At 47.2% G+C, this 17,500-nt stretch overlaps 1 protein-coding gene across 1 annotated transcript in view; it reads right to left on the bottom strand.

The window, feature by feature from the left end:
• The window catches only part of LOC119389430 (histone-lysine N-methyltransferase PRDM16), a 166,668-nt gene that overhangs the window by 51,675 nt on the left and 97,493 nt on the right, over positions 1 to 17,500 (bottom strand). The window contains exon 5 of the mRNA XM_037656673.2: positions 166 to 292. Coding sequence (XP_037512601.1) covers positions 166 to 292 — 127 coding nt within the window. The remainder of the gene's footprint in view (positions 1 to 165; positions 293 to 17,500) is intronic.

Below are 17,500 nucleotides of genomic sequence, written 5' to 3'. Positions count from 1 at the left end.
GTCGTATGCGCACCAGTCTTCCGATCTCGCCCCCAGTGAAATTATTGCCGAGGGCTTTGCAAGCTTCCCCACCCATGCTCTCCACGCGAGAATGTGCGTATACAGTTGAAGTTATACGGAGCAGCCCGATGCCAGGCCACCGAGAGCACAGCGAAGGTCACTCACCGCGCTCTGTCGCTGAACCGCGCCCCGCACACGGGGCATCGGAATCCGGCCTCAGGCCTCGCCTCGCCCCCGGACTCCACGCTGGTCGTCTCCTGGAGGTCCTCCTCCGATACGGTGCGGTCCGCGCCTGCGCCAGCCAACCTTTCTCCTTAATACCGATAGTTCGCGTTTGAACATTCTGTTTATTCAGGCAAAAGCCTCATATGTCTCATGCAGGGTGTCGGAACGGAACGAAAACCGAAAACGAAAAACGAAAAAAACGATATTTTTGACCGGAACGAAAACGTAACCGAAACTTTATCATTATTTCGTTCCGGAGTGAAACCGAAATTTTTTCAATCGTTTTTCGGTTCACAAGAAAACTTCGCCATCCGGAACAACTGAGCTCATGCAATGTGAGCATATCTCAGGGTACAGTATTAACGCGTACCTCAGGCAGCAATTCCAAAGCAAAGATATCTTGAAATTGTGCGAAAAACGAAAACAGTGGCAACCAGAGATGTTGATATTAGAGCAAGTGGACTTTTGCGGGCCTGTCACGCAGGCCAAAGTGGAGAGGGCATTGTCGACGCTGAAGTTTGTTACTGCGAAGGCTCTTATGAGATCAGAACAGCTGATTTTGGCACCCTAGTTGTCCGCCGCCGCTGGTGTCCGTGACCACTATCGCGTGAAGTAAGAAAAAATAAAATGAGAAACAAATTTATAGGATCGGATGGGATTTTAACCCGTGCCCCCTGCGTGGCAGTCGAGTCTTTCACCACAGTGCCACGCTGGTGCTTATGACTCCGTGGCAAAAATACTTTATACAGGCGTCATGCCGGGCAAGGAATCGTGTTAACATATGTAATACAGCGTGGCAGAAGAGTAAAACGACAACCAGCCATCACACAATGCTAATTCCACAAAGAGTGTGTGGTTTAATGCTTCCCACCCACTGCAAAGCGCTCAGCCGTAATTCATCGTCATCAGCCACAGCACAAAGTGCACATAATGCCTCACAGGTGTGTAGCGGCTACCACGATTCTCCGAAGAATCACGAAAAATGACATAGTGGGAACTTCGGTACTTCAGAAAAATTACGATGATTTATGGCGTAGTGGGTACCCTGCATGTGTACTTGTATCAGCTGCCCCAAGACACTCTACAATGGGCTCTACAAAGTCCGCTCTTCCAACTTTCGCTGTGACTGTGCTGCGCATTCCGCGCAGGCCTGGCAATCTTTTTATCAAAACAGCGGTCTCGCACATCACAGAGTGCACTCAGTGACGTGCTGCTTCTGAGATCGTGCTCACTCCCTTGACACAAAGCACTAAGCCCACTAAAAATCGTGATTGAATTTGGAAAAAAAAATAAATACTATGACTTTGAAGGGTATACTGGTTTGTGCTAGTTTGTAGGAATTCATCGTACAGTTACTTCCCCTCCTCTGAAGAACGTGTTTTACCCTTGTCCCGCTTTCTTAGGAGGAAGGCAAGTAACTACATCACAAATCAAATATTTTTTTATGATTACTTTGGCTTCAAATTTTTCCATAAAAAAAACGTTACAAACCGTTAGGGAACATTTTTTTTCGTTCCGGAACAGAAACAGAACGGAACTTTTTGCGGTGGAACGAAACTAAAACCGAAACGAAAAACATTTCGTTCCGACACCCTGGTCTCATGCGAACGTGGACTTGGAAGAAAAGACGGCGTCAGAGCGGGGAAGCAAAAAAGGTCGCGAGACGGCTAGGGGAGCGAAAGCCATACTACAAGGGCTAGTAAAAGCATGATTGTGCATATATGTGATGATAAAGCAAAATAAGCGAGTAGCGAGTTAGTGGAAGTTAATTAGTGGAGATTAAGTCCGTGAAAATTAATCAGTCAACGTTGGACGTCGATATAAAGTACCCGGTAAAATAGCCACGCCGGATGGCTTTCGTCTTTGAGTCGTCTAAGGCTGATGTATAAGGTGCCTTCTCAGTCGTATTTATTTATTTTTTTATGTTGATTACATTCTATTGAGTGTGCATGCCAGAGTTTGAATTTTATGGCGTAAACAATACTCAGTGCTCCGAGACAGATGACAAGTATATAAAAGCGCACGACAATGCTCACACGTCGCTTGGTCCTTGATGTGACGAGCCCAAATTTCAGTATTATTTCGCCACGCTTGAGCTGTTGAAACCACTGACCCACTGCCTCCCTCATGTCATGGCGTGCGTCGCGATGTCGAATACATAATCGTCTACCTCACCCAGACGACAGAAATGCAGAAGGTCTGGGCTCGGGAGCTACGGAAACACGCCTCTCTCCTATTCTGCTTGCGATCTGCAAGCGTGCTTCTTCAACCGCGTCGTAACCAGCGGCGTTCTTTAACCACACGTCATCCACTATAGTATACCGATGTCCGTGGCTAGGATAATATGCGATTACGCAAAAGCGTAACAGCCCTTCCACTTTTTTCAAAATGTTTCCCCTCCGTTCAGAATACGACGGTCCCTATCGCTTCAAAGGTTTCAAGTTGCCGCTTACTAATTAGAAAAAAGTAGCGAAATGGCGATAAGGGAACGCAATAATGAATCACTCGGTCTTCCTAGTTTTCTTCTACAATGTATTTCGTAACACTGCCCTCGTGGCCTACAACGCTAAACAGCCGCGGTGGTGGCGCTAATTGATGACATCGTTCTGGCCACTACACGGCAGCCACCGCCCTCGGGAGGAGGAAATTGGTGAAGGCGGAAGCGCTTGGCCAGCGGCCAGTCGGACGACTCGCTCGTCGATAAGAGCGTCGCGCATGTATCTCATGCCGGCCACCACGGCGATGATTCCTGCAGCGCCGCACGGGCCCCGCTGCTGCCCACCCGAGGACGGGTTCTTGCCGTGTGTAAACATGCACGCCACTCGAAGCACACCCCGCACCACGAGTGCTTGTAAAGACGGTGTAGATGGCGTCCTCCGCTACTCTCGCTCGTCAAGAGGCGTGGTCGAAGCACCTCTTCAAACTAACGTACATGGGTGAAACACAATGCTCCACTAGTCTTTACTATCTTCTTTCATTTTCAAATCTTTCCTTCTCTCTTAGTGTACTCCTTTGCAACTTTAGAGCTACCTGCGGTGGCACTGTTGTGCTCGCATACTGCTGTGCTATAGTTTGCGCTTCCTTTACTTAGGTCCTTGTGAGCCTTGTCGTCGACAACTGTCCGCTGTGACGGTATATAGAAAACTGTTGCTATATAGTCGAAACATGTGTCTATGCTACGATTACGATTATAAAGTCTCAGATAAAAGTCATATGCAGCACTCAGAATACTCCTGAAATATCTTAATAAAAATGAAATCGAATAATAATTAAAGGCACTATGTTTCCGAAATCAACAAATTTGGCTCTCGCAGTTCTGAAGGATGCGCACAGTCCACTTTTCTTTCTTCATATTCACCTTACGTTTACTACTACTAACATCCCCTATACTTTCCTTGGCATTATTGTCTGTTAGTGCTCATTAATATTGTGTATAACAAAGAAAAACGAACCCTTAAAATTAACACTTCTTTACTTCATTCATAGCGAGGGTCTCCTTCTGGCAGACTTGATGCTTTCAGGTAGAATGCGAGGGATTATTGGTCAGCTGCCAGCTCGTAATAAGTTCACGTGCTACGTGACGCCAACAGGCAGAAAAAAAAGAGTGTTCCACACTCGCCGTCATGGCTACTGGCGGCGATGACTGACGCTCCCACGTTTAAATGTACATATATACCCTATAAAGTGTACGGGGGGGATGGCCGCCGCGGTAGCGCAGTAGGTAGAGCATCGGACGCGTTATTCGAAGGTCGCAGGTTCGGTCCCTGCCTGCGGCAAGTTATCTTTTCGTCCACTTTTCTTTCTTCACATTTACCTTATATTTACTACTAATAACATCCCCTATACTTTCCTTGGAATTATTGTCTGTTAGTGCTCATTAATGTACACTTTATGTCACTCAATTTACATTTGCAGTGGCAACGCGCGGGTGACGTACGGTGACATACCGGAACGATACCCATTGCTTCGCCACTCGTCATGATTCACATTAGTGGAGATGTGGCTTATTTTATCTTATTTCCCTACTTCACAGTTTAGATTTATTTCTTGTTATGCCACGCGCAGTGTTACTACTGGTGGCCTCCACCAGGCTTTTTCTCTCATATCTCTGACCGTTGCATGTTTTCATCATCATTTATGATCGTCGTCGCTATTATTATTATTATTATTATTATTATTATTATTATTATTATTATTATTATTATTATTATTATTATTATTATTATTCCCTGACGTCCCTTGTCGTCTTTAGGTGTCGACGTTACACAGGCTATGGAGACAAGCCGATGCGCCGAGGTCTGGACAAGCCAGATCACAATCAGCGCCCAGTTTATTAACGCAAATACCTTACATACCTCATCAAACGCGAAAAGTTACCGTCGGCGACGTCGGCATCAACACGAGTGATGCAAAAATCATCATCACCGTGATGACGTCATGATGACATCACAAATCGCCAAACTTAGTGACGTCACATAACGTGGCGTCACATGGTGACGTCATCGCATGATATCGTCGCTTGGTCAAAGGTGGGCCGATCCTGGAGGCACTGCGAAACCACGTAAGTTGCATAAAGCTTCCAATGCCTCCGATCCCGGAGGCAGTAGCATACCACGTTGGGTGCAGAAAGCTTTCGGGGGTGGGGGGATCAATACAGTCGACTGAAAAGGAAAAGAATAAGATGGCTTTCGCCTTCCAGTCATCTATAGGCAAATGCATAAGGGACCGCGCGACTTTTGCAGCGTTAGCTACACTGGCCTAACCGAGCCAGTTTCGCGTGGATCCTCAAGAGCCGTGCTACGCATGCGCGAGGATCAGTGATGTCACGCACCGGAGCCGGCAGCTCCCGCACACTCCGCCGCCGCCGCGCGCGACTCGCCGCTGCCGGTCTGCGCTTTCCAGAAGAGTGACGTCGTAGCCTTGGCAGACGTATTGGCGCCGGCGCTCACGCAGCTATTCGCCTTCGCTGTGCAGTCGCCGTCTGACACTGCGCTGGAGCCGCTTGATAGCGCCCCTGACTGGCGTTTGCCAGTGTGGTATGCCATGGAGAAGGAGAGCGCAAGTGCTGCTCAACGGCGCAGAAGAGCGGAAAAGCTTAACTCATCGGAACCCGAAGTAGTTGCCTGGCAAAATAAGTATACGTGTGCCACATAATACGTATACCGTGTGTGTGTCATTGGAGCAGCAGAAAGCATGATAATCAAGCTAATCCCAGACAATCAGGAAAGCTAAGAATAATTAGCTGAACCTTTGCTAACGCTACGGTATCCTGGCATAGCCGAACTAAGCCACTGCAACATTTTTTTTCTTCCTTTATTTCGGCACCGCTCGGAGTCGAATTAGGATGACGCCAAGAGAAGCAATGTCAGGAGACGCTATTAGAAATATTGAATGCATGGCGGCCTTAATAAGAGGAGAAGAGTCGAATGACGACGCCGTGGGGACCACGGGAGTAGCGCGACTGTTACATAATCTAATTTGTGCCATTCACGGCATGCCATTTCCTTCTAGATGCGTGCCATGTAATGACATATTGGGAATGTTCTTCGGCGAGTAGACGTCATGACATTTAATTATAAGACATCATTATCATTATTCTCAGCCTGTTTATGCCCACTGCAGGACGAAGGTATCTCCCAATGATCTCCATTTTACTCGAGCTTTAAATTTTGCCCGAGATTTAAGCTCGCTGTCGTCTTCGGCTGCGTATCCCATCCCTTGGTATCTATCGCGTTGCTTTAACTGACCACCGGTTGTCTGCCTTGCGCGTCACGGGGCCACCCCAGGTCCATTTCTTTTCGCTTAATGTCAATTAGAATATTGGCTACCCCAGATTTTTCTCTCCATGCTATGTCATGCATGCATGACATATCCTGTCATGTCATTTCAACTATGCATCGCATATATATCGTCACATGTCATGACATGCCATTTATATGTATTGTCATGGGTGCATATTATTATAGCAAATCATATCGTGACACTTTACTCAAATTACGTGATGCGGGCATCACATGAAATGCATATCATGTCGTAGCAAGTTATCCATGGTATGTCATGCACATTCTCATGTCTAACCGTGCGCATTCTGGTGTATACGACAACAGCACAGCACCAAGATAGATAGATAGATAGATAGATAGATAGATAGATAGATAGATAGATAGATAGATAGATAGATAGATAGATAGATAGATAGATAGATAGATAGATAGATAGATAGATAGATAGATAGATAGATAGATAGATAGATAGATAGATAGATAGATAGATAGATAGATAGATAGATAGATAGATAGATAGATAGATAGATAGATAGATAGATAGATAGATAGATAGATAGATAGATAGATAGATAGATAGATAGATAGATTTGCGACAGTTCATGGGAGTTAATGCGCACCTCAATTGGGCATGTCACTATAGTGATGTTTCGCTCTGATTTCTTTGAATTCTTCCCCATGTCCCTTTCCCCCAGTGCAAGGTGGCAAACTGAGCGTCTTCACTCTCCTCTCTTCATTGTCTCGAGAGCTGGAAGCTCGAACTGGATCGATTAGACACTGAAAGCGATGTGGCCGAAAGTGGCCGCTAGCCAGATTACTGAAACACGGCATGAGAAGAGACCGTACTTCCTTTTCATACCAGGTACAGCACCACCAATTGGCACCGTCTTCCTGGATTACGCCCAGTAAGTGAAGGTATGCTCGGAGTCACTACGGGCCACCTCAAAGAAAGCAGCTCTTCGCAGATTAACGTGGCTGGCGCCGTAGCTGACTTCGACAATAGACGGAGCGACGCGCGCACCGTCCGTCAGACACCCACATTCGTCCAAAAACAGGGCTCGTCGGTACACGCCTCGCGGCGCTCGCAATAGATCACCACGTCGGACCTTTTGTGGAGCGTGGAATGTTCGCTTTTGCTCTTGGCCCTCCGACTTAACGTGCGTCTGCCCGTGTATACTTAGGTAGGAGGGGCCGAGTAAAAGGAAAGTCGAGTTGTGCGCGAGCGTCGCCGCTTCAGCAAAGTTGGAGTTACCTTCTGCTTCCATTTCCTATAGCATGTCTGCGACCGTGGTTGTATGACGTCTGAGCTCGTCCGAGAGCATTGCTTTCTGGTAATCGAAAAGAGCTCTAATGCGACTTCAATGTGGCATCTAAGTTAGCGATGTCTACCTATTCTGTGGTGCAAACGTGGAGGCATGTAAGTTGAAAAGTTTGTTCTCGTGTGTCGGAGAGAGAGAGAGAAAACTTTTATTTGTGAAGGCCTCAAGGATTATCCTCGTTGGGTGGAGCCCTTAGTTCAGGGCCCCATTGGCTCGCGCCACACAACGTGCCCGCTGGATCAGCCGACGCTGCTCCTGCGGCTCTGAGCTGGTCAGCGCAGTCTCCCAAGAGGATTGTGAGGGTGAAGGAATAGGGCGGCAGCCCGGTGGTTGTGGACATTCCCAGGTGCAGTGATACACCGTGGGCTTCGCTCCACAATAGGGACAGTATGAGGGATATTGTGTGGGGTGGAAAAGATGAAGGATGTAAAGGCAGGGGAATGAATTAGTCTGAAGCTGCCGCCAGGCAACAGCGTCTTCTCGGTTGAGTGATTTGTGTGGTGGTGGGAAGTACATGCGGCTTTGTCGGTAGTGTTGTAGCGTTTCAGTGTAGTTGAGTGGTGCTGTTGGTGCATCGTCTGGGTTGGACAGCTCTTCCGATGGCGCCCGGTTTGTGAGCTCTCGAGCTACCGCATTAGTGTGTCGGAATCTTGTCTGTAGAACACGGTTCAAGGTTTCGACACGCGTATTTGTTTCTATATGTTAAAACAATGGGCGTGCAAACACGGACGCAAGAGAAGTCAAGGCAACGCAATAGAAGTAAAGTCCGTGTTTGCGCGCCCCGTATTTTAACATTAACACCTAACAAGAGCTCAGCTATTATGCTAGCTCAACTAGCTCAGCTATATGTTATTCTATGCTTTTTCTTTTTTTTTATCGTCGCTGTCACTTAACCAAGTTTGCAGCGTGCCAGCGTAAATGAACGCTATTTCTATTACGTCACTGTTTACTGGAGGACTCCCCTTTGACCTTCGTTTCAGTTTATATTCAAGCCGTTTAAATCGCGGCTATCCTTTGCTTTAAAGTATCTCTTTCTGAGAAAACTCCGCGTGTCGAAGGCAAACAAGACGTCACGCTGTGCAGCTGTCATGGCCGAGGCGTGTGATGGCCGTCATCCCGCGGCTATACCGGAGCGGAGGTGTTACTCATCCTCCCGTTTTTAGAGGAAGAGGAAGTGCGCCGATTAATTGACGTCGGCGGCGGACGCCCTTGCTGGACGTTGGAGACGGCGGCGCCGCTGGTGGCCAGCAGCAGTGGCGAGTGTCCGGCGGCGGCGGCGCGCTTTGTCTCCGGCGTCCTCGCGCCAACAAGGACGAGGCGTGGTCCTTCCGCGGACCCAGTTTCGCACCAGAGGAATCCGGCTTTCTCGCCGTGCTCTGATTCCTCGGGGAAAGTGGCCCCCGCGTGCGCGCGCGCGCCCAACGGAAAAAGAGCCGGACGAACCGATCGGTCACTCGCCCCGCCACGGCTTGCGCCGGCCGCCTCACGGCAGCGCCACCGAGCCATCCGGCTGCTGCCTTCTGGGCTTCCACTGCGGCTTTACTTCCATCGATTTATTTCGTTTCTCTCTCACGCACAAAGTGCGTATTAGCTGAAGACGTGTTAGGGCGCCCGTTGAGAGACCACACTCGTGGTCGCGCTTTGATTTTTTGTTCGTCGACCGCGCGATAGCGAAGGAGCGAGCGTAAAGCCCGAGAGCGGAGAGAAGAAAGGCGAAAACGAGGCGATTATAACGCGGCTCTGCCGACGACGACGACGAAAAGCATGCGTCGTCTCTTATCAGAGACACGGAAGTCCGAGGATATATGGGCAAAACACGCCTCTGGGCGTACGCCCGCGGAGGAGGCCGACGCTGGAAACATAAGTGAAATCCGAGTTCGACGCATTTCTCACACAAGTCGCACCCCTTTTTTGCTCCGACGGCTGCGTGCGAGCTGTCTTATCGCGCATCGGAGAGAAGCCGAGCATCTACAGAGCTCCTTGTGTCGGCCGACGTAGCGTCGGGGAGCACGGAGCCGTATCTGAATCGTATCGAACATGTACTGCTATTTGCTTCGAACGACATTACGGCAGCGTGGACTAGAAACAGTTGTTTCTAGTCAGCACCGGTGAACGATATGTGGTCAAGAGAGAGAGAGAAATAACTTTATTTATCCCATCTTAAGGGAAAGGGGCTGCGAGATGAAGGCGAGGGATCCTACTCGCGGTAGGCCTCCTCTACCACCTCAGCCCACCTCAGGATAGCCTCCTGAAGTGCGGGGTTGTAAGCGCTCCGAAATAGTTGTGTGGCAGTGGAACTGCAGGGGCTTTTCGAAAAAAATATGTGGTCAACATCGGAAGAAACGGATTGAGTCAGACGAGAGCTAGGTTTTTGGTTTGAATAGGTTTGTCCCACCCCTTGCGCTGTTACCCACTTTTTCTAGTACGCACCAACCAGCCTCCGCGGACACCTTATAGGGGTCAATATATATCTTGATAGTGGCAAAGGTCAAAACGAAAAAAAGCTTAGCGGACCGTGTCAAAGTTCATTGAAATCTTTGACTAGAAGAGTATTATTATTGCACTTATTGAGAGAAAGAAATGTACGTACCCGCGCTAACAAAAGCAAGTTATGCTGCAGTATAGCACTAAACTGTCTGAAGAGAAGGCTACAGAGCCAAATCGAGCGTCTCCTACCGCCAATGAATGTAGTTCTACAACTGCGTCCGTATTTTCTACTTCAGATATAAAAACTACTCCTTTATTTTCTACATGTAGCTCTTTGACGCAGGACGCAGCACACACCTGTAAGATATTATATTTATTTCACTTGATATGTTGTGACCACGGTGTAAGTATATATCTTACACCGTGGTTGTGACTTTGCGCACGCATGAGAAAGACCCGCCTTTTACGTGTACCTCAAACGCTAAACGGTGTCTGCGTCGGTATGCAACGCTGATTGCGCGAAGCCATCACTTTCCACAGCGGTACGAGACGCGCGCCAAAGCGGACTATTTCGCGTAGGAGTGCACGTGAAGATGCTCCGCCCCTTTACCTTCATTGCCAAGAAAGTTGTGCGCGAATATAGCACATCAGTATTTGCTTTTCAGCAGTTAGTTGCCGTGAGTAGCAGCTTTATTAAAATTTGCATAACTCAGTGAAAGCAGAAAAAAAATTCACCGACGATTACGATACTGCCTAATGCGAGTTCTGAGCGCAGCTTTGTGTTGGGGCAACGCCAACTGTGTTTGAAGTTTTGGCTATCCGCAGTTGTAGCAGTGTAACATTCGTTACATATTGCCACAGAAACTGCCAGCCCTCGAATGCAACGCACAGCACTCTGTGCATTGCAGGCGTCGCGAACCAAGCGAAACGCCGACAGCCCCGTTACGACAAGCGAAGCCAGCCGCAGTGCACGTGCAAACCCTGCATGCGCAGGAGCTCCGACCGAGGGGCCAGAGCGCGTGACGAGGGAAGAAAGCGAGGTTAGAGGCCAGTGGCTCGTGATATCGACAGACTCCGAGTTCGCTCTCTTTCGTCCTCGTTCGCTCTACCGGTTACGCCGCCGAAGCCAGCCAACGGCGACGCCGCTCAACACAGGAACGGGTGCCTAAGAGCTGCGCTCTAAAAAAGTGTGCTATGGACATGAAGAAATTACTATTATGACAAAGCAAATATACTCGCTGTAATCTTTGTTACAACCAAGTATATTGCTGCGAGCATAGAATTATCGTGTTCGCATGCATGATGTTGTTTCCGATGCGATTGTCTTCGCCACCGTGGCAGGGATTGAGGACAACGAAGTGACGATCATCACGGTCAGTGATCTGTTCACGTACTGCAGTTTCCTTAAATAATATATTTCCATTCAGTGGTTGGGTGCACAAGCAAGTACAAGTGAACTGCTAGTACGTTACAAATGTTGCAAGTTTTTGTGTGAGACGAGAAATCCTTTTACACGGGGTGTTGCTAGCCAAAGTTTCGACAAGTGGTCTTGTCTTCTTCAAGGCTGCGACTGCCTACTTTAGTGCGTGTATGTGTATGCTTTGTACCCTCCCTCCCCCCTCAACCAAAACAGAAGAGGGGGAGAGGTTAAGGGCGATAACGGTGGTGGGGGAGAAAGAAGGGCTGGCGTGCCGAATTAGGTGAGCAAAAGGGAATATGAAGCAATCAGTAAACAACAAGGAACGAACCCTTTCGACTGTTCGCGTCGAAAGGGTAAAAGGGGAGGTTGGGTGTTTCGCTGAATCATGGTTGTCAAAAGTAGGCATCTCCTAACAGTAATAATACGCCGTGAAACAGCGCCAAGGAAACACGGCCAAAGGTATGAGAAGAGACCGGACCAGCGCCAAATGCCAGCCATTACTAAGCTGCCATCAGCTGCCAGCTTTGACTAAGGCAACTGCGTTCGCCGATGCGCTCTTATCGCCTTATAAATTCGCCTAAGACGACTCGAAGGTGAAAGCCACGTTCTTCTTTTTTACTTCTCACTCCAGGTACTGATCCTTCCCCGCACCCCTCCGAAAAGCTTTCTGCACCTAACGTCATTTTGCACTGCCTCCAGGATCGGAGGCATTGCATGTTATGTGCGCCTCATCTGGTTTTGCACTGCCTCCATGATCGGCCCACTTAAGACTAAGCGACGATGTCATGTGATGACGCCACGTTATGTGGCGTCATTATGGCGTCGCAAATTTTGGCGATCTATGATGTCTTGATTACGTCATATGGGCACGTCATCACGTGATGAAGACGTTTTGTATCACTCGAGTTGACGCCGCCGACGGTCAATTTTCGCGTTTGATGAGGCATCTAAGGCTTTCGCCCGAATAATGTCCCTATAGGGATCGCTAGCTGGATCCACATGCCCCATCTAAGCAGAAGTTTCTGAAAGAAACTCCTCGAAGTTGCTGCAAGCGCTGTCGGAAAAACCAATTTGGTACTACGGTAGCTGGCGCGTGAAGTAGGGCAGCATTTGCTCATAAAACATAACTTTTCAGTGATTAGTTAATGAATATTCGCTCGTTAACTTCCAAGAATAAGCACTTTGGCGCGTTTATTGGACAGGGTGCTATTTTAATCCCAAAGACCTGACAAACAAACTGAATAGGGAAGATTGACTGCTCTTTATGGTCTATTTATTTGGCGCGTGTTGCGCTTGAAATAGCACTTCATTAGCTTTCCACTTACGGAGTTCATAGTTGCTGTTGATGTTATTCGTACCTCAGCTTCTCTGTGTTCAGGTATATTATCACCTGTCAGCTTTTACTAAAGCCAACTGCGTTCGCTGTTGCCTGCCAATTCAACCATCACCGCATGGCCTCTTTGTATGTACAAGATCTTGGCGCCTGTTAGACGCGTCGACTACTCCGTTACTCTGCAGGTAAATAAATAAATAAATAAATAAATAAATAAATAAATAAATAAATAAATAAATAAATAAATAAATAAATAAATAATTAAAACTAATAACGATAAACAAGAAACTACGAATACGGACAATGGTTGTAATCCTTATTACTCCGTCATGACCAATTCAGTTTTATGTGTAACTGTATATGTATTTATATGTGATTTGTGAACCCTGTGTGCTGCATGCTCGACCCATTCAAGAGCTAAGGACTAGCCGGCGCCTTATTTGTGATCCAACGTCTCCTTACGTCACATAAAAAAAAAATAAGGCCGCTTCGCACTGGTGGTGCCAACAAGCCTGAAAAAACAACGAAGGCGGCCTTCCTTGTTTCTCTTTAGTTTTCTCTCTCTCTTTCTTTCTCTCTTTCGTTCTATTTCTCTCAATTTTTTTTTTCTCTTTATTGTCTCTGTTGCTATTTCTTTATTTCTCTACCTGTCTATTTATTTATATCTCTTTCTCTCTTTTTCTCACTTTCTTCCCTTTCTCTCTCTCTTTCTGTCTTGCTCTCTGTTTTTTCTACCTCTTTCTTGTGTCTGTCTCTTTCTATCTCTGTGCTTCTATCTTTTTTCTCTTTCTGCCCTCTCTTTCCCTCTCTTTCTTTTTATCCTTTTCCCTATATTTCTCTCTCTCTCTCTATCTGTACTCGTTCTCTCGCCCATCCGAGTTATTGAATCCCACGCCGGACAAATCGGCGCACAGGGAGTGCGCGCGCCGGTCGCACGTGTTCGAGGACCGAAGCAGGAGATGAAGAAGAGAATGAAGAGAGCGCTCACCGGCCGAGTTATTGGGTTGCACGCGCTAGAAAAGTAGAGGCCATTCATGATGATGATAGTTTATCCGAAGGCGTAACGGCACAACGAAAAGCATAACAGCTCCGCTGTAAAAAGAATTCAGTTTTCTGCACAAACAAAATGCGCGTAATGAATGAAGGGCTCGTTTCTTAGTTAGACAGAAGCTAATGAAACCAACAGACAATGATTACAACGACGGCATAGGGGATATTATTTGTTGTAATTTAACTGCATTGTATCACTACACTACCCTACACTACACTCACAATTACTAAAACTAATATAAAGTGCAGGCGCACGTACAAAAACAAAACTATTACATTCGATGTTTCGACCGGAAACATCGACCGTGCACGTGCACTTTATATTACTTATTAATCACCGAATCCAAGGAAAGTGAAGTTATGCATAGATGTCAAATTTTGTTTGTTTGGCGTGTGTTTGCACGCTGTTCTATTGTGTATTTCGTTCTTGTTGTTTGTCAATATAATCTCAAACAGCGATATTGACACCTCTGCTAGACCGGAAAGCACACTGGCCGCAAAAATTAAGCGCGACGACGAACCGCCAGTGGCGAGTAAAAGCGCCCATCGATTTTGACTGCTCGCCGAGCACAGAGGCGAGCAGACGTGGTTGGGCGGCCTGCTCCGGCAAACAAAGCGTACGGACGGGGTCAGACGGCGTGCGCGCCAGCAATGTTTCCGATGGAGAAATGGTATTGGAACCGCACACGGGGCGTCACAGTGCGAGCGTCTATAGGAATCGCGCGGGTGTGTTTACGTTTCACGCCCACCCAGAACACGGCTATACCGGCACCATACATCGCTGCTTTAACGCTAGCACTAATACACCTTCTGTTTACACGGACGTGAATGGGCAGCTGATGCGCGAAAGACGAAGACAAGAAGAAACAAAGGGGTTGTGGCCAGCAATAACATTTTTAAGCTGATTGGAGCTGAAATTTAGTTTTGTTTTCTCCCGCTTTCCCGCGTTTGCGCACTTTGCTTTTTCTTCTCAGTGTGTTCCAACCTCTTCTACTCGCGCTTAGATGGGTGGAGCAAAATTTTATGCTAGGATATTTTTTTTTCTTTTTTTGCCATGTGTGCACAGTTCCTATGGGAACTGTGTTTCTTCGACACCTTGCAATCGCATATTAACTTGAAAGAACGGTTGCTGTCGATGCTAAGTCGCATATTAAGTCGCGCGTTCAGAGTGTCGCGCCCGAGTGACGATCGTCGGGAGACCTGTTTTAATACGCACGGCTGCTTGGTGCATCAGGCTTCTACAATATAAAAGAAAGAAAGAAAAAGTGTCATGAAAGCGCTCCATAAGCTTGACTAAATTTTCCCCGTCCTGTGCCGTAATGAACTATCCCGAGCTGTTGTAATGTTTTTCCCATTGTTTGTTTACCTTTTGACGTGTGTGTGAGCGACGTGCTTTCTATCTTTGGGGGAGGGGGGGTTGGGGGGGAGGAGGGGCAGTGATTTTCGCGTATTGCATATGACGTATATCTTATACTGATTTCATTCTAATGTACCCACTCTTCCCACGAATTCCTTAAGACACTTGGCCGCATCTGAGTGATAAAATGAACAACTAATAATAGTTGACTGCACCACACACCTTTGCTGCCATTATGTCTGTTTTCACTGGTTCCAATAGCTACTTGCTTTTTATTTGCAGTTTATGCGAGTTTCAGGTGCTATAATTTTAAGAAAATGTCTTCGCGATGACAGACTTTATTTCCTTCCTCTGAAAATGTCAGACCTCGTATGTAGAGAGAAAAAAAAGCAAGAAAAGAGCACTTACTGTTCAGGTCATTCAATGTGCATAGATGATTAAAATACATACACTGTCGCATGCATGAGGTAGTTGGTGATTTCTATAAACTGTGTGTGTGTGTGTGTGTGTGTGTGTGTGTGTGTGTGTGTGTGTGTGTGTGTGTGTGTGTGTGTGTGTGTGTGTGTGTATGTGTGTGTGTGTGTGTGTGTGTGTGTCTGTGTGTGTGTGTGTGTGTGTGTGTGTGTGTGTGTGTGTGTGTGTGTGTGTGTGTGTGTGTGTGTGTGTGTGTGTGTGTGTGTGTGTGTGTGTGTGTGTGTGTGTGTGTGTGTGTGTGTGTGTGTGTGTGTGTGTGTGTGTGTGTGTGTGTGTGTGTGTGTGTGTGTGTGTGTGTGTATGTGCGCATGTGCGTGTTTTGACAGTACAATTTTTAAAATACAAACCCTGTCAGTCAGGCTTCTGTCGTTTTCGCACACGAACGCTACGTTGAGGCGGGAATTCTTTGCCGCAGCTAAAAGGACAACGAAGTAACTAATTAAGAAAACTCGTTAATTAACTGTTTAATTACTGACTTTAGTGCAATTGTGTATATTCGGAAATTACAGTCCGTGACAATTTATGGCATACCTTCTTTTTAAAAAATTGCCAAAATAGCACGTTATTTCAGATATTAATAATCGAATTTTAACGATATCGAAATTAACCGCTCCCGGCGCGCAAGAAACGCGGCCACTCTGTCCCGTCAGACCGGAACTACCTGTGACAAGGAAGTGACGAAATTTTAATTAAGGCGTGTCGCCGCCTCATCTTGTCATGGAAAGCGGCAAGTCATCTCACTTGCTCCTGCGGATCGCCATTCCTTCGCGTGTGACGTTTCGTGCTTATCTGTTTCTTTCGGACTGTGCGCAAGAAAACCGCTATATGCGCCGTTTCTTTCTCTGTAGAGCATGAAACTCAGCGGCAGCCACTGGGGCTCTTCTTACAGGCGAAAGAGCTTTTGCACCTGTTTACTGTTTAAGAAAGAATCAAATAAGCACCACACATAGCACGCAAAGAGTAAGCGGTCTAATTGTGCGTTTAAGACGGCTTGCCGATTTTCCTGACCAGATTCTGCTTCGACGTGCCTTAATTAAAATTTAGTCACTTCATCGTTACGGGTAGTTCAGGCCTGACATAACAGAGCGGCCGCGTTCCTGCGCGCCGGGTGCGGTCTTATTCGATATCGGCCTGAAAATTCAATGCCGAATACCTCGCATTGTGTGCTACCTTTGTCATTCTAAAAAATGGGTATGCCATAAATTGCGACGGACTATAACTTCCCAATATACACAACTGCCCTAAGGTCAGTAATCAAAAAGCTACTTAATGACCTGTTAATTAGATGTTTCATTGTTCTTTCAGCTGCGGCAAAGTATTTCCGCCTTGACGTAGCGTTTACGTGTACAAAAACGACAGGGAGCCTGAGCCCCGTGTTCTACAACAAGCCTCGACTGAAGTTCGTCCTTCACTTGATCGAGTCCGTCACAGCGCTTCTGCTTGACTGAAAATGACGCCGCGCTCCTCAAGAATTGCTGCAGATTATCACTGATGTGTAGTTACTTATTCTGCCTAGAGACGACGCTCCCATCGACTTTCTCAAGTCGAGGTGGACCCTTGAGTGAAGGGACGTTTTAGAATACGGCGGTAACTCTCATAGGATTTTTATGAAAAATATGTATTGCATAAAAGAAAAAAAAACACCCTGTATAACTTCTCAGACACATTTTTTACAACACTGCTGTCTTCACATAACCAACAGGAAAACAACCCCGAACGCAATGAAGAACAATTAGGCACGTAACTACCGAGTGTGTGCGAAGAAAATCTAAAAGCGGGCATCATAGCTTCAGGCGTCGGCGCTGGTGAACTTAGGGCAGCTTCTGACAACGGAAAGTGTTGTCGATGATGGCAGTGCGCCAGTTTGGCTGCTTCTTGCCTCCATTTAGCGGTCACGGCAGGCGGTCAGCGCCTTGCGACACGCTTTGCTTATTTTGTTGCTGCTGCCCGACGACCTTCTCAAGTAACGGCCTCATAATTTGATGAATAAAGAATAAAAGAACTGGCGGCCCGACTGTACGCCCTTCCGCCTTAATGGCTTTCGGGGCAGGTAAGGGGCTGGCACGTGTGGATAACCCCGGCGGTGCTTGCGGCCGCGTGTACACTTCAGTG

Source organism: Rhipicephalus sanguineus, chromosome 4, assembly GCF_013339695.2.
Source record: "Rhipicephalus sanguineus isolate Rsan-2018 chromosome 4, BIME_Rsan_1.4, whole genome shotgun sequence".
Taxonomy (NCBI): domain Eukaryota; kingdom Metazoa; phylum Arthropoda; class Arachnida; order Ixodida; family Ixodidae; genus Rhipicephalus; species Rhipicephalus sanguineus.
This window is presented reverse-complemented; position numbering and strand designations above follow the sequence as displayed.